Below are 14,964 nucleotides of genomic sequence, written 5' to 3' on the forward strand. Positions count from 1 at the left end.
AGAGCTTATCTATGTTTCAGGTGGTGGCCTCATCTCGGGCACCATCGCTACATCCGCCCTGACCAGAAGATCCATGTGTCTGTTGCATTTATGTCAGACTATGTCCCCCGAGCACATTTCCTGTCTTCAGGGGACAGTGCAAGGTCATGGTCTTGGGATTATCTCCTCGGCAAAAACTTCGACAATGATCAGTGGGAGCTCACTCGGATGTCCGATATCCTAGAACTTGATTTACATGACATCTCATCTGCGAAACGGGATGTGCAACAGCTCAAGGCCAAGGACGGACGGGAGGAGGCATTAGTTCGCGTGCTCGGACTATCCTTACATGGTATATTTTGCGCCACTAGAAGAAGCAGGCATCTTACCAATTGTGATAGAATCCGGGACTTGGGCCATTGCTGATGCTGATGAAAATATCGGCAGCACGCTATTGAGCTTGTTGACGGGAGAGGGGACGAGTGACAATGTCAAACAAAATGTCAGGACACTGTTGGAAAGGATGGCATGTCATGGTGAGTATGCGAAGCACCCTCCACAATCGGAATTCGCTGAGATATCTTTGTCGCTTTATATTAGCAGACGGAGTGACCGTTTTGCACAAGTCTGAGACATTGATCAAGTTTTTCAAAGAAAGGGCGAAAAAAGCAGTAAGCAAGATGCGGTCTCAAAGAGAAGACGAAGAATCAATTTCGCTGGAGCTAGAAGAGCTGCAGATCTTCCTGAAGTTGCATCCACGATCATATCCTTTCATCAAGTTTGTCGACGTCGATGCAGACACAGTCCAGATCATCAAAGACTCGATGCGCACCTCTCTTTCTGACCTTGCTGCTTCCGCTATCATCAGTATGGTACAACGTGATGGTATGTCTTTCGCCAGGTTGAATGCTCGCTCAGTGACTTTATTCTCGTAGGAATTTATGCTCAAGAGGCCTTCACCTACCTATGCGAATACTTCAGTACTGTGGGTGTCAAAGATCAACATCGCATGCTTGCTATACCGGGCTTATCGAGTTTCATAAAAGGATGTATGTGCTACTCGCTTAATCCATTCGAATGTCTTCTGATTGGCACCCCATAGTCGGACACAGGCTCTCGAACGAGTCCGACCTCAAGCTAGAGAACGTCGTGCAAACTCTATATACAATGCTTGATCATCCTCTGCAAAAGGGCGCGTTGAAGTCCGCCATGGCCCGATTGCCACAATACTTAGAACAATGTCCGTGAAGTTTGCGAAGCTTGTAACATACCACTGACTTATTGAGACTGGTTACGTTTTGATTCAGGGCGTATCGCCTCAATGACAAGGCGAAGTGGCCTAAGCAAATTGAAGGCATTATTTTCCACCCAGAGCTCTGGTGCAATGAACCCAGGTGCGTTTTTGGAACCATTGAGGCGCTCAGCTCAAGTCTCTGAAGCCTTTTAACGTGACATGTGTGCCGTTTAGGTATAGAATTACTATCACTTTCGACCGAAGTTATCAAAGAAGTGTCCCGACTTGCGGGTAAATGGACTGCTTTGAAGTCGTCAAATTGTTACTAAAAAGTAGTCATTCCTGAAGATAAATATGGGGATCATATACTTGAAGCGATCTTGCGGAAACCGACAATGGAAATAGAGATTCTGGATCCGGGTAAGTTGAAATAACTTCTGTCGTAGTTGCTGATGCGAAACTGCAAATCCGTGCACATAGACAACCTCAGAGAAGAATTCGTCACATGGTTACATCGGTTCATTGAAGACGAGACCTCACGCATGCGTTCATCCATACTGCTAGCAATATCAAACATTGTACAGGTAATCACTCCTCGAGAGACGTCGCCATCGTACACCATAGATGATGCAAGCACTGGCAAATCGTTAACGACCGAGCAATTGACCGCGTTGGCGACAAAAATAATTGAAACCTACCACGACCTGCACGGAGATCACGCAGCGCTCGAAGCTTCTCAAGTCCTCTATAACGTTGCGCCGTCATGTAAGCATGCCTGCGCGCTGGATTCGCTCACGAATGTTTTCGTCAAATGAGCTGATGACAATCATCGTAGTCCGCAAGTCTCTGTCTTCCCCTCCGGAAAATAGCAAACTGGCGGATTTACTCCACAGACTGCTTGAGAAGAATGACAGAAATGTCCAATCCTACGCCCTCTGCGCAACAGTTCAACTGGTAAAACTCGGTACGCCTCGTCAATGCTCACCTTGAAAAGATTTTAATAATAGACCATGAAATAGAGAGCCTACGTAGCCGACTCCTCGAGCTTGGGTTTCTGGATGTCATCATCGAACAGATACAAATGAATGACGGCTTCTCTGAAGTTATATGTGGGAATTTAGATGGACTCGCTGAGTACGGTATGACATTTGCGGTCGACTTCAGATATACCACTTGATACTCACGATTATAGAGGACATACGCCAGCAGTTCATTACTCGAGGGGTCTTGTTCAAAATCGGCCAGCACATGCTTCAGTGCAGTTCACGAAGCCGTTCCATCTATGCTCAGGAGCTGATTTGGATGTTCAAGAGCGGTGCGTGGTGCTGAAAATGTGTATAAAAATATAATCCGATAGCAGTAATATCCTATAGATTATGACCGGTACCAGAACGATCGTAGTTGCGAGGATGATCCACCACATGACATCGAGTTCACTCCAGATTACTCACGAGATAGTGATCATACTATTTGTGAAGATAGCCTGCACCATTATATCCTGAAAGATCGCAACCTTGTCAGAACGATGAGGACCATACTGGAAGGCAAGAATGAAGAGAGCGATGATCTTGTATGGGTCTTATCCTGGACACAATTGCTCCGAATCAGTACGCTTCAGAACACTTTTGTTCTGCACACCATCGTACTGAACGCAGCTTGCAGGGGCATTTCGAAGCGAATTCATTCATGGGGGATGCCTACCACCACTTATTCGATTCATCACGAATTCTCAAGAAGCGTCGAATGTACGTGCACGCGCGATGGTGTGCCTGGAGGACTGCATAACGTTCGGTATGGATTACTTCCAATCTTGGTCGCTCGCTATTTGCTGAAATTAGCAATCGTGCGCGAATGTAGACGGTAATCAACCCGAAATCGTCTACAGCTCCATGGTGGAAGCATTAATAGAACTCATGAATGATAATGAGCAATTCTTTCGTACGATTGCGATAGATGCTTTTCGGAGACTTTTACCCTTTGGTAGGTTATAATATTTCGCTATGCGAGCGTCTTTTGACCAGATTGCCCAGGCTACGTACGGAGTCAAGTTCTGCAAGAAGGCCGGATGGAGACATTGATCACGATGCTCATGAACATACGAGAAACCATTGATGGCTCGATCAATGCGCTGCGTGACTTGGCTATCTATGGTGAGATCTCATCCTGCCTCCGCTGCTGCGAGCTCATGCATTCTATAATCATTGCGAGCCAGACGAAGGACGTGCCGTTCTAAACCGCCACTCTGCGTTGGAAACATTTGAGAGCTCTAGTATGGGCCAACAGGGCCTTAGCCATCAATCCAGGGGAATCCATGGAAACGCCGTCCGCCAGCCCCCACCCTCATATCGAGCACAGAGCAATCATACTAGGTCGACATCAATAGGTCTGTCATTCCACATAAGTTGATGCTATGGGAATGGAGGCTCGTGTTGGGAAATAAGGAAAGGCAACTTCCATGTGCCGATGTCTTTGATATTGTCCAATTGAATCGCAGGAGACGTTTTGGCATGATAATGGCATGATGGTATCAGTAACATTTGACATAGGACGGACGCTGCCCGTTGTGAGCTGCAGCAAACCGTTGTTACGAACGAAAACAGCCGTTAGCATTCGACAGCACTGAGGCTTTACAATGCTAACTGTCGGCAGCTGATAATTAAGGTAGAGTGAGAGATCGTAAGAAAAGCGATATACGAGGGCGAACGATTTAGTCAAGCACATGCACATTGAAGGTCTACGATCTGCGAGTTGGCGAGACGACGAGCTTGTAACGTGGCCGCCATAAGCCAAGAGCTATGTTTGAGAATGTCTTCTAACGAGAGTGTACTTATTGAAAGAATGTCACACAGGCTGTTGCTTTGTCTCATATGTGCTCTGAGCGACCAAATGAGCCTGCTTCTTAGTTTGATCCAATTTATGAATCTCTCATCTCATTCGAGTCATCTTCTTGCAATGCGTAATATTTGCAACCGCCTTTGCATGAATTATCACAAAGAACCTACCGCCAGATAGACCATTCTCAGCGATGGTCTATGTCTGATTGCGTATGTCACTGAGCTCAGCGGTTGTGCAGTCTAGCGGTCGACGGGCCGCCTCACCCAACTAACATCTATTGTGGCGGCCAAGCCAGAAACGAAGCTGTTGCCAAACACCCATAAACAACCGCTCCACTGCAGTCACGACCATCACGACCATCGCACGATCCATCTCGACTATACATCTCAAGTTAAAGTCCCATGTGCACGATTGCTGAACAGAAGCCATCAGGAGTATGAAGATCAGAGTCGCTCTGAGGGAGAACAGTCTCGAATAAATCCCTCAGTGAGTTTGTAACACCCGAATTGGAGCATGTCGCGTATGATATCGTTATTAGTGCTGACGGGCAGAAACATCGTCCTATTGCTCATCAGCATAATTTGACATAAATACATAAAAATGCTTATGGATAGTTTCTATTAATCATGACATTCGTTCCATTAGAACAGCATACCCTCGCTCAAAGTCAAAAGCCGTTCACACGAGCTTCTCTGCGAGAGAGAACAGAACAAATCTCAGTCTAGTCACGAAGCAGCCTGACATAGCGACTCTTACATATTATTTCGAAATCAATGGGACCAGGAGCGTCGTACTCATCTTCCCACACCTCCAATGCCGGTCGTAGCGCCCGACAGGCCCAGGGATTGATGATATTCCAATCATGACGCTGGTGGTAGTCCGTCACTGCGTAGTACGTGTTTCCCACGATATGCTTGATTCCTAGCACACCAAGCTCCTCGATCCCAATCACGCCGGATGGCCAAAACGCCCATGCGGCCCCATTTCCTTCCTCAGGCATCCATCTTCTCGACTGTTGGATGACGGGTATCACAGCTCAGCATACACGTGCGGAATACATATCAAATTCGCCGCACCATGATATATGCATGATACATCCAAGCAATCCGCCTCGCAAGTTGATTACGGGTGATCAGTATGCCATCGCTATTCACCAGCTCAATCGTCTCGTGGTGGTCCTGGTTCGGATAAGCCAGCCACTTTGCTGAGGTGAGCCTTAGCCTCAGGTGACATGGGAAGGTCTGCTTACGCAGATAACGAAGTCTATCTTGGCCACCCCTGTACCGAGAAATACGGATTCATATGGCCTGTCTACCGTGGCCAAATCTGTCCCTGCATATTCCAGAGGGTACCCCTCGGATCTGCATTCGGGACAAAAGGAGAGGTACGACAGTTGATCCGGTACTGCTTCTACTTGATGCGAGATTCCATATGAAGGAGCGGTATACGCGGGCTGTGGGACAATCTGTCCATGGATCGGCCCTCGGCCTGCGAGCGTAGAATCCTCTCCAAGGGTTGTGGATCGAAGCATCGACGCCAATGTCGATATCTGCAGATCGTTCGTGGTGCTGCCTGTCGTCGTTAATGGGACCCTACGACTAGTGAGGGTATTTGCGTCTCTTGTCCTCTCTTCCAGAGAAACCGACTGTAACCTTGATGTCAAGGCCGATATATCGAGGTTGTTGGCGGCTGGATCAGAGAGGCCCGGTGAGGCCTCAACTATAGAGGATGCGAGCTCCCTCATATACGACAAATTCAAACAGCTGACGTGAGTTTTGCAGGTGAACACAAGAGATGAACACAAAAGCCGTAACTACTGTGTAGAGAGTGGCGGTGGGTTTCAAATCAAGGGATGCGACGCGTAGTGGTTGTAGTTATGTTTGCCACCCGCGCGAACAATGGGTGTTCAACAAGACCATGTGACCAGAGCGAGCCACGAACATCGCCGCCACAGGCCCGTTTACACAAAGGCAATGCCACTTATTCCATTGCTCTACCCTATGACTCTGTTTATTGTACATGGCAAGGATCTGGCTATCGAAGAGGTACGACTTCATCGTTCTTTCTATACTGTATCATTCAAAACAAGAACAGCGATTTTGGTGCGGCACCTCGTACGTGCAGAAAGCTAGATCCCCTGCCTATAAGGTGACTTTATCTCAGCGAGATCAGACCAACATGCTCCTGATTGACTTCGAGCTCGTCTACCCTACAGGCTCGATTATGACTTTCTGTAAGTGTCTTTCTCCGACTCCGAAATCGTTCCAGAGCTGATCTAGCTGGACCTCATTGCTTTATGGGTGATTGTGTTACCCAATGCATCTTTCAGGTGTTGCGCGACCGACTATGTGGAAACATAATGGGTTTCAAGAATGACTTTCGAGCCATAGTTCTTCCTTACTTTTTTCACTCATTGATATGAGTCGCGTTTGCCTCGCAAAGCTGTTCACTGTTGTGTCGATGGATCGCGAAAGTCCGGACATGTTCCAGTACTGTCAACACCTACTACGCGAGAAAGGCTGATACATGAAGCGATGTGACACTGCGTCATAGGCTCGTTTTGACAAGGCTCTAGTGTAACGGCTACATCCCATCTCTTCCCATTCATGATAGATACGACGACATGCGGCCTCAATGAAAGGCTCCAATATCATCGCTTCCAACATTCGAGTGAGTCCACGATTTGGCTCTTGAGCTCGACACAAAACGTGTCTTCTGATACCCGATACATCGAAATCAGCCGGAGCTGCTCATATCTGAGCTTGCCATCTGGGGCAAACACCCAACGCCGGTCCGCGCCAGGAGCACAGGCGGTCTCGCTGCATATCTAGCGCCCAATTATCAAACCGCATAACCTTGAGCCAGCTCAATTCAACACTCACCTTGACAAACTGTTTGATATAATAGATGAGACACCACAGGATGTAGTGGGTGGTAACAAGATGGTTCTTTCCTTCTCCAGTGTAAGTCAAAGGGATCATCCGATGGAATTCCACGGACGAATAAGAGACCCACTGTCAAAAGGAGACTGGCTGATCAGGTTCGTCCTCAGCCTAGCTCAGTAGAAGAACGTACGTGGATACACAGAATAACCTCTTTCAGGCTGTATGGCAGGCGCATCTCGAAGAAGGGTTCACGTAAACCGTTGAAGACATGCTCCGCGGACAGCAGGCCACGCATGCGCTCAAAGTGAGCCAAATTAATTCCAACATCTAACGGCTGACCCTTCAGCCCGAAATGTATGGCCTGAGGCATGTATGCTTGCGCGAACACAGCGACGGACATTCGTGGGATGTCTTGCAGAGTCGTAGCCATCAGCGGAGGGAGCCTCATGGTGCTGGAGAGCAGCCATGCTGTGTAAGGATCGATGATGGGCGGTAACGGTAGCTCTGCGTCCTTGACAAGGTTCTGTCTTGCGTATTCCACCTCGACGTCGGTGCCCACCTGTAAGTTATGAGGCACGGGCAAGAATCGTGAGTGTGAGCTAGGCACAAGCTGCGGGAAATTCATGAAGAGGAGACGATGCAGCCATTTCTCCCAATTAGCTCGCTTAAATGTAGCACGCTGCAAAATTGACGGCACTTTACGCCGAAGCCGTGGTCTGAGCGGTGTGCTGCGCGACCGCGTTCCGAGTGGCCAAAACGTGTCTCCCGCGTGTGTGTGGCCAAACTGAGTGGCCCCATTGCCAAGACGCACGAAAAAATCAGCGCTGTGGCCGGCTCTGCGACTTTCGTGGATTTCAGCATTTGGAAGAGTGCATCTGCCCATGGCACCAAGTTGCGGCTCTAGATGAGTTAATTCATAACAATCTTATACGGACAAAGATATCATGATTCATGATGTAGTCGCGCGGCTGGTCTACTGCGATCAATGTAGACAGGTACTCAAGACAAAGAATCAAAAGTGTCCTATGCGTAATACTCGGCATGCTTCTTGAGCGCCATCAGAAGGGAATGTTTTGTGACCGGACGCATCTCAACGTTGTCGACTTCGTACTAGGGGAGATCACTTGGGAAGAGGAACAGGATGACCATCACCACATAGATGAAGGAGGTATTCACTTGCTCCTTTCGCAAAGATCTTATGTATGTCAGTACTAGCAATATCTGTGCACTTCGAATATGCTTCATCGAGCGGCCGATTTCTATGTAATATCCTGATCGTCACGTCGCCGACTAGCTTGCGACCGATGAAGTCTTTCGTGAGGCCATTACGAGCAGAGTCCTCATATAGAATCACAAGTCTCAAGAAAAGTTTACGTGTGGTCACAGCGATCCGACTATGTCCTCAACGAAAGATGGTTGGTCAGGCAAGCTTCAGGAGTGATAAAAGCCGTAGGAAAGCTGTCGTCAATCACACAAACAGTGCGCCACAACTTGCGCTGGCGCCACTAAGCGCGCGTGAGGCGTGCACTAAGCGTGCATGAGGCGGCAATTTCCCCAGGCCCCGCCACAATCAGAACCGCACCATCTCAGCAATCATTAATCAGCGCTCACATCCATCTCAAGGTTGCTGCTCATTCATTAGACCTGTACATTATCCCTATGGCTACAGTATCGCGACAGGACGCAGAACGACAGGTTCGCGAATGGGGGTTCCCTTGCGTTTATACTTGGACTGATACTCCGTACGTCCTGATGGAGGCTGAGACCTTTGCAGACGTTCGAGCACTCATCGTTGGTCATCATATCCTTCAATGCAACAGTAATTACCACTATCATCCCCATTCTCACTCTGGATTGACAACTCATTTGATTCTGTCCGGCCAATTCACTGTGGCCTATCCGAAGGATGACCTAAACGGAACCAAGGAAACCTTCGGGCCAGGGGCACGTGTTGATGTACCTGGCGGAAAAGTCCACGAAGTATGGATTGGGGACGAGGGATGCACATATGTCATCGGTGAATGATGCCATCATGGTTTCCCTCGCTACAGCAACCATCCGAAGTAGGAGTTTAAGTGCTGCTATGATGTACGTTTGGTCTCGTAACCTGATTCGTCACCTCTTCTCTATCTTTCCACGAAGAAAGTGAAATCTGATCAGTCGCTTGTACTGCAATCCTCAGTCTCGTTCACTGCGCGGTGGAGCTGATGCGCAACAGATTTTCATAACATGGAATCTCTCGTTTCTGTACCATCTATATACCGCGATACTGATCCACTTAGTTGATCGAATGTACATCTTACTTCCCTCCCACCGCCTTGCTCCGCGCAACATAGTCTATGATCGGCAGTGAAGATCATCAGCGATCACTGTCATCGCGTTCATCGCCATACCATTCACAACGAACCGCCAATCGCAACCACCTCAGCTTCATTGGCGAGGTTCGTACAGCACTTCTGCTTGATAGGTGTTCTCAGTGACGTATCGCAATCCGAGAAGCCACAGGTCTTGGAAATCTACATCTCCCTGCGGCTGGAAAGCCCATGCAACATCACCCTCGACAGGCCTGTCCCGATGTTCCTATGTCATTCTCCATGAGTTGTCGCTCGCTCAAATCGGGAACCACGAACTGACGTTAATGAATTCTCTATACGAGACGGTTACGTATCGGGCGAGCTGCTCGCGCGTCATCGCCATGTGTCCTCGGCCGTGCAGCTGCAAGATGCGATGATACTCCGCATACGGATACGCGGGCCACTATGCAAATCAGTGAACAGCTCACTCAGTCATATGTTGCTTTTGCGCACCTTGATCCGGAAGTCTATCTCGGTGATGCCGGAGCCAAGGAAGACTGCGTCATGGGGGTCTGCAACGGATATTTCTTCTTCATACAGACTCGCCATATGGAACCCGCCGTACGGGGCCCCTTCTTCGAACCAGAACGAGATGTATTGCACTCTATCTGTTATTGGGACCGTGAAGCGACGGAAGCCTGGCGGGACGCGGTATGCGGGTTGAGGGACGAGTCGTCGACGTGCATAAGACCGGTGCAGATTCTGCTGCTTCATCGTGTTTGTCTCCAACCCGCAGTCGCTGAATCTGGCCACCAATGAGGATATGTCATTGGGAGCCTCCTTATGACGTTGCTCATCGTTCAGGGAGATCCTCGTCGGCTGCAAGCGCACCTGGTTGAACGTCGCGATAAGATGATTCATGCTGCAGACGGGCAGTGGCAAACCGTGCGATGTGACAGACCTATAAAAAGGCGAGAAGGACAAGTGCCACAGTCCACGCAAGGTTCAAGTTGATAATGCATGCAGGGCAAGAAGCGCGATGCCATCGTGATAGGCGACCGCCATGTGATAACATCGAAGGCCACATGCATGGGAACAGCCAATGCCATGCAGTGGCATCCGGCTGCAAGCGAGTGTATTATGAAGGGCTTCTTTGGCCACGCCAGTCCTTCGGGACTGCTGTGCCTGCTCATGTCGGTGTTCACCGCCGCAGAAGCATTGGTATTTGACTCTCGTGTCCGTTTGTGGCCGCTGGTCTGCGAATGCTCTGTTCTGAGGGCCACATTAGAGCGAACTTCTCTTATTTGAAGAATGCAGCATCACTGTCATACTCGTCCTCACGAACATCGGCATACGGATGACGGACTGGTTTTATTGTGTCGATCGAGTTTCACGTCGCGAGGCGTACTTTCTAAGAGGAATGACTCTCAGTAAGCAATCTGCATCAAGCTTCGAGGAAAGTGCTGCAATGCGACTCACGTTCCATTCAGCTATTTGACTTTGACTAACGTTTTCATTTCTGCCAAGCTTCGCCTACGCTCCCAGAAGGCGCGATGCCCAGCACGTTCCATCGAATCAGGTCTCGATATTTACTATTCATCTATCTCAGAGGTGCTTTCTGTCATCATACTCCAACGCACGTTATGTCGCATGAGATGCTTGATGATGCCGGTCGCTATGAGCCATTCTGTACAAGCCCAGAGACGTGCAACAGTAGCAGCATAAAAACCCAGACTGCTTAGACCTATGACATATACGAATCAAGTTACCGACTCCTGACTTCGACGAGAACTGCAGCGTATACGTACCGGGCTTCAAATATCATATATCATCCCTCAACTGCGTTTGAACTGCATATGTGGTGGTAAGCGACGTGACAGAGTAGCCGAGCAGGCCCGAGCCTATCACATAATAGACACGATTGTCACTATGTCTGGGATTTGGCGTAGATGTGACGAGGAACTCACCTTGAGCTAAGTTGTACACATTTCTCGGTGGTAGATGCCTCTCACGTCAAGTTCGGTGGCAGCCAAGGGCGCGATCTGAGGTCCTGATGTCATAGTATCCGGTCGGACAGTTCGTTTGGTTGTTTGGCCTCCAAACATTTCTAAAAGGAACCTATTGATTTGATGGACTTTGGAGTCAAATCAGCAATTGTTCCATCAGTCGGAAATGACCCGGAAACCACCGCATCCCCAGCGCTCCAGAACTCGTTTGATCAGTGACAGTCACCCTTGTAAACGTGGAGAAAACGAGTAAGTCGAACCTATCAGCGGGCTGTCTCTAGAGACTCAAGTATTGACTACTGGCAGAGCAAGCTCAGTAGTGGAAGCGCTCCACTGATCGATCAATTGTTGATTGCATTTAGAGTCGCAGATGGAAGTCATAACTGTTATAAAAGCCTCCATTTGGATTGGTTCAATCAATAATGCACCAGATCAGAAGGGTAACAAAGAAGCTTCTGATTCTACGCTGACTTCGGCAAATGGCGATGCCTACAGTACAATGCATATGCGGAGCACAGAACGGAAGTGTACGCGAGGGATGCACAGCAGCAAGTACACTCGACTCGTACAGTAGGGTGGGATAGCAACATGAGAGATCATTAGGGCACACAAGCAGGACACTGTTCAACAATGCTCGAACCACAGGAGGACTTATTTGAGGCCTGCTCAGGCCCTCGACTTCCCATTCGTCGGTATCGCATGCAGCGTCGGCACGGCTCCACGCGCATGCGCGTTCTCCTTCGCCTCCGCGGTCACGGTCGTCGGCATTGGCGTACTGAGCTTGGGTACGGGCACCACGCGGTCGAGGTCGCCGCCGAGTGACAGGCTCTGCGGGCTCTGGCCGTCATCCATGTCTACTGGCTTCATCGCATCCATGTCCGAGCCTATGAGAAGCTGCCGCCCGTCCACGCCGGAGCTCGCTGCGGCCGCCCTGCGCCGACGCTCCTCCTCCATGCGCCGCATCACATCAATCTCGCCTTGCACAACGATGCCGTCCAGCCACCGGTGATGGACGAGCTCGCTGGCCGGTGCACGCTTCTCGGGATGTAGACGAAGCATAGGTATGAGGAAGGAGCCGATGATCTCGGCCTCTTCCTTCGGCAGTAGGTACTTCTGCTCAAGCACGGCGTCTAATGGCCAGAACCGTAATTTCTGGATGTGCCGCAGCTCCCCTAAGAGATGCAGGTGAGCGATCGGCGCATGATACACAGACAAACTGATCTCGGTCACCTTTCCGGTTGAAGAAGTCTGAGCTGTATTTGCCCGAGAAGGCGATACTCTTCGGGAACTCGCCCATCAGCTCCATGATCTGTGCGATATGGTCATCGTCCTTGCTATATCGAGATCCTGATGCTGGGTCAAACAGGTAGTCGCCTCCTGTCAACAGCTCGAAAATCTAGACAAACCGATACTGTCAGCCTTCTAGACGCACTCTTGAATCGGTTGCACGTACGACACATGCAACGCTCCAGATGTCCGCACTGGGGCCCCACTTCGCTCCGAGGATCACTTCAGGACAGCGGTATTGTCGCGTCTGGATATCATCCGTAAAGTGATGCTCGACCCACGTAGCTTGCGACGAGGACGTAAGGGGTTAACCTCGGCGCACCACGAGACCAATCAGACCCCATCACCACTCACCATTGCCCAGATCGGCGATCTTCACCGTGATCTTCTCCATCCCTTCCATCGCAGGAAGCGCATCCACAGACATCGCGCTCGTCCCGGGCGCCGGTATTGAGGCGCCCTCCTGGAAGCTACCTGGCTTCGACGTGTACGGCGGCGGCGACGGCGGCGGGTGCGCGTTCGAGGGGCCGGACACTGGCTGAGGGGCAACACCGTGCCCAGGTGCCTGCTGCGACAGTAGCGATGGGCCTGCTGCCAGCTTCGCCTTCTCGGGGCGCGTCTTCTCGCCAAATGGCGACGCGTCAAGCGTGACGCCCGACATGCGCTCCGCAGCCTGCTCCGTCGAATCGGCGCGCTTCCCCTTCGCGCCTGCCCCGTCATCGCTGCCCGTGGATTCCGCTCTGCTGACCGCACCGTCGTTCTCGATCTTGCTCATGCCGAACGCCCAGCGGTCGAGATGCGAGGTAGAGCCAAAGGAGGAGGAGGGAGATGGTAGCGGCTGCGAGCCAGTGATGAAGATGGATTCAGAGCGCGGCGTTTGGTTGCCGCCACGTCCTCGAGAGGGGGGCACGCCGACGAGGCGTGTTGGTGGCGGGGTGGCTGAGGCGGATTGTGCGGCGAGCTCTGTGTCAATGATGGACTCGACATCATCTATACAGATCAGGACGTTCTCGGGCTTGAGATCTACGCGAGCGAGGTAAGCAAGCGGTCATCGGATATTCGAGCGAGCAGCACACAGGCAGAATGCAACGCCTCAACTGCGCCGGATCACGGGAGCGGCGTGGTGGAGCTGCAACGTATCACTCGGGCTGACGTCTCCCAGCCCGAAGGTCGGCTACGACACGCCTAATGCATACATGAGCTCAGCGTACGTCTGACCACCGCAAGAAGTATGTACAGAGGTAGGACGCTGAGGAATGACGGCGGACGTCCGCTCAAGTTGCGAGACCTCGAGCGATTCCAGTGATCTCGCGAGACACTGTCAGGGACGACTGATGACGGCATCTCCGCTGGGCAGGCGATGTGCGAATGAACTCACCAGTGTGAATGACACCGCAACAGCGGTGCATGTAATCGAGGCCAAGAAGGATCTGCTTCGCAATCTGCTTGACGAGGGGTATCGGAACGCCCTTGTTCTGGTGGCGCTTAATCAAACCAAGCAGATTCTCCCCCAATACCTCAAACACCATGCAGACGTGAGTGCCGTTAGGCCCCTTATGGCGAAAATGGTCGAGGAAGGAGATGACATGCGAGCGGCCGGGGTGAGTTTGGGACGGCGATGGCGGTGGATTTGGGTTTTCGAGTGTTGGTTCTACTGGCGGAGTGGAGGAAGTGATTAGTCGTTGAAGGAGCTTGATCTCGTCGAGGGCTGTCTCTGTGTAGCGTGGCGCGGACTTGACGACTTTGAGCGCGACGTGACGGTGCATTCTGCGGGCGATGAGGAGGATAGGTCGCAGGCGACCGAGAGAGGGCACTCACTTTGTGTCTTTTGCCAGCCAGACGGTAGAGAAGTGGCCCCAACCGAGCTTGCGGACGACGATGTAGCGGCCATCGGAGAAGGCGTCGCCGATGTGGACGGGGTGGTAGCCTCCCTTGACATAGTCTTCCCAATCCTCTTCGTCTTCGGTCATGACAGAATGAGAGTAAGAGGAGTCGTAGGAGCCGGCGTGTGACATCCTCGCCGGGTAGCTGTGATGAGCGATAAGCCTGGGCGGCACCCTCGCAGATAAGCACCCACCTGCCTATTCCGTGCGCTTCCGGGTCTTGATCGCGTGTGCGGGGTATTTCCGGGGCTGCGGGGGTCCAGCGGCGCAGTGTCGACGTCGGTGGGCACAACGAGCAAGGGGCTGAGGACGGCGAGGACGAGGGCCACGGGCAAGCAACGCAGGGTTGCCCAATCAGGATACGACCTTTCCAAAGGATCGCATCACGTAAGCAAGCTGACCTAAGCTATTCGCCGCGGAGTCGCCCATCCCAGAATGGCAACTCTTCTCGTTCGTCGGTGACATGTCCTGTCACCTTGAGCCTCAACATTCTTGAAAGGGCACAATCGACTCTGGAATACAAGTTATATACAAGGATTTCCTGATCGAGGAGCGAGGTCT

General features: G+C 51.0%; 7 protein-coding genes across 7 annotated transcripts; 3 read left to right on the plus strand and 4 right to left on the minus strand.

Annotated features, from left to right (window-relative positions):
• The first annotated feature begins 267 nt into the window (after window positions 1-267).
• On the plus strand, window positions 268-3,772 carry LAESUDRAFT_367355 (uncharacterized protein). Its single transcript, XM_040902189.1, has 17 exons — window positions 268-331; window positions 381-515; window positions 580-864; window positions 915-1,028; window positions 1,082-1,219; window positions 1,287-1,373; window positions 1,448-1,504; window positions 1,562-1,633; window positions 1,694-1,978; window positions 2,049-2,177; window positions 2,233-2,352; window positions 2,406-2,528; window positions 2,587-2,820; window positions 2,876-3,004; window positions 3,071-3,193; window positions 3,244-3,363; window positions 3,426-3,772. The coding sequence occupies exons 2-17, from the start codon at window positions 503-505 to the stop codon at window positions 3,617-3,619; spliced, it is 2,223 nt and encodes a 740-aa protein (XP_040761125.1). The 5' UTR covers window positions 268-331; window positions 381-502; the 3' UTR covers window positions 3,620-3,772.
• An 862-nt stretch (window positions 3,773-4,634) lies between these two features.
• On the minus strand, window positions 4,635-5,581 carry LAESUDRAFT_729202 (uncharacterized protein). The gene is made up of 4 exons (XM_040909595.1): window positions 5,486-5,581; window positions 5,311-5,432; window positions 5,084-5,257; window positions 4,635-4,940 (listed from the first exon to the last, which is right to left on the minus strand). Exons 1-3 carry the CDS (start codon window positions 5,519-5,521, stop codon window positions 5,110-5,112), a joined length of 306 nt encoding a protein of 101 aa, XP_040761126.1. The 5' UTR covers window positions 5,522-5,581; the 3' UTR covers window positions 4,635-4,940; window positions 5,084-5,109.
• A 250-nt stretch (window positions 5,582-5,831) lies between these two features.
• Window positions 5,832-6,484, plus strand: LAESUDRAFT_367440 (uncharacterized protein). Its single transcript, XM_040902190.1, has 3 exons — window positions 5,832-6,093; window positions 6,143-6,281; window positions 6,378-6,484. The coding sequence occupies exons 1-3, from the start codon at window positions 5,947-5,949 to the stop codon at window positions 6,422-6,424; spliced, it is 333 nt and encodes a 110-aa protein (XP_040761127.1). The 5' UTR covers window positions 5,832-5,946; the 3' UTR covers window positions 6,425-6,484.
• Window positions 6,485-6,698: 214 nt separating this feature from the next.
• Window positions 6,699-7,613, minus strand: LAESUDRAFT_814690 (uncharacterized protein; the record flags this gene model as incomplete). Its single annotated transcript, XM_040914618.1, has 3 exons — window positions 7,124-7,613; window positions 6,931-7,062; window positions 6,699-6,875 (listed from the first exon to the last, which is right to left on the minus strand). Exons 1-3 carry the CDS (start codon window positions 7,556-7,558, stop codon window positions 6,699-6,701), a joined length of 744 nt encoding a protein of 247 aa, XP_040761128.1. The 5' UTR covers window positions 7,559-7,613.
• Window positions 7,614-8,592: 979 nt separating this feature from the next.
• On the plus strand, window positions 8,593-8,958 carry LAESUDRAFT_738267 (uncharacterized protein; the record flags this gene model as incomplete). The annotated part of the gene is made up of 2 exons (XM_040910873.1): window positions 8,593-8,675; window positions 8,754-8,958. 2 exons carry the CDS (start codon window positions 8,593-8,595, stop codon window positions 8,956-8,958), a joined length of 288 nt encoding a protein of 95 aa, XP_040761129.1.
• A 132-nt stretch (window positions 8,959-9,090) lies between these two features.
• Window positions 9,091-10,302, minus strand: LAESUDRAFT_367510 (uncharacterized protein). The gene is made up of 5 exons (XM_040902192.1): window positions 10,189-10,302; window positions 9,741-10,118; window positions 9,568-9,690; window positions 9,327-9,513; window positions 9,091-9,270 (listed from the first exon to the last, which is right to left on the minus strand). The coding sequence occupies exons 2-4, from the start codon at window positions 9,999-10,001 to the stop codon at window positions 9,364-9,366; spliced, it is 534 nt and encodes a 177-aa protein (XP_040761130.1). The 5' UTR covers window positions 10,002-10,118; window positions 10,189-10,302; the 3' UTR covers window positions 9,091-9,270; window positions 9,327-9,363.
• A 1,303-nt stretch (window positions 10,303-11,605) lies between these two features.
• LAESUDRAFT_729203 (kinase-like protein) lies at window positions 11,606-14,739 on the minus strand. Its single transcript, XM_040909596.1, has 7 exons — window positions 14,598-14,739; window positions 14,339-14,548; window positions 13,899-14,287; window positions 12,875-13,543; window positions 12,687-12,805; window positions 12,464-12,629; window positions 11,606-12,405 (listed from the first exon to the last, which is right to left on the minus strand). The coding sequence occupies exons 2-7, from the start codon at window positions 14,533-14,535 to the stop codon at window positions 11,900-11,902; spliced, it is 2,046 nt and encodes a 681-aa protein (XP_040761131.1). The 5' UTR covers window positions 14,536-14,548; window positions 14,598-14,739; the 3' UTR covers window positions 11,606-11,899.
• Window positions 14,740-14,964: the final 225 nt, after the last annotated feature.

This window comes from Laetiporus sulphureus, assembly GCF_001632365.1.
Source record: "Laetiporus sulphureus 93-53 unplaced genomic scaffold LAESUscaffold_40, whole genome shotgun sequence".
Taxonomy (NCBI): Eukaryota; Fungi; Basidiomycota; class Agaricomycetes; order Polyporales; family Laetiporaceae; genus Laetiporus; species Laetiporus sulphureus.

Coding starts and splice junctions, on each gene's coding strand:
- LAESUDRAFT_367510 (XM_040902192.1), bottom strand. CDS start 10,001: ATGAAGCAGCAGAATCTGCACCGGTCTTATGCACGTCGACGACTCGTC. Junction 9,691..9,740: donor AGATAGACTTCCGGATCAAG/GTGCGCAAAAGC, acceptor TGATTTGCATAG/TGGCCCGCGTATCCGTATGC. Junction 9,514..9,567: donor CGTATAGAGAATTCATTAAC/GTCAGTTCGTGG, acceptor AGAATGACATAG/GAACATCGGGACAGGCCTGT.
- LAESUDRAFT_729203 (XM_040909596.1), bottom strand. CDS start 14,535: ATGTCACACGCCGGCTCCTACGACTCCTCTTACTCTCATTCTGTCATG. Junction 12,630..12,686: donor TCTGGAGCGTTGCATGTGTC/GTACGTGCAACC, acceptor CGGTTTGTCTAG/ATTTTCGAGCTGTTGACAGG. Junction 12,406..12,463: donor AGACTTCTTCAACCGGAAAG/GTGACCGAGATC, acceptor TGCATCTCTTAG/GGGAGCTGCGGCACATCCAG.
- LAESUDRAFT_729202 (XM_040909595.1), bottom strand. CDS start 5,521: ATGGACAGATTGTCCCACAGCCCGCGTATACCGCTC. Junction 5,433..5,485: donor ACAGCCCGCGTATACCGCTC/CTTCATATGGAA, acceptor CAACTGTCGTAC/CTCTCCTTTTGTCCCGAATG. Junction 5,258..5,310: donor ACAGGGGTGGCCAAGATAGA/CTTCGTTATCTG, acceptor GCTAAGGCTCAC/CTCAGCAAAGTGGCTGGCTT.
- LAESUDRAFT_367355 (XM_040902189.1), top strand. Junction 1,505..1,561: donor AGAAGTGTCCCGACTTGCGG/GTAAATGGACTG, acceptor TCATTCCTGAAG/ATAAATATGGGGATCATATA. Junction 1,634..1,693: donor AATAGAGATTCTGGATCCGG/GTAAGTTGAAAT, acceptor CCGTGCACATAG/ACAACCTCAGAGAAGAATTC.
- LAESUDRAFT_367440 (XM_040902190.1), top strand. CDS start 5,947: ATGGGTGTTCAACAAGACCATGTGACCAGAGCGAGCCACGAACATCGC. Junction 6,094..6,142: donor AGGATCTGGCTATCGAAGAG/GTACGACTTCAT, acceptor AAACAAGAACAG/CGATTTTGGTGCGGCACCTC. Junction 6,282..6,377: donor AGGCTCGATTATGACTTTCT/GTAAGTGTCTTT, acceptor TGCATCTTTCAG/GTGTTGCGCGACCGACTATG.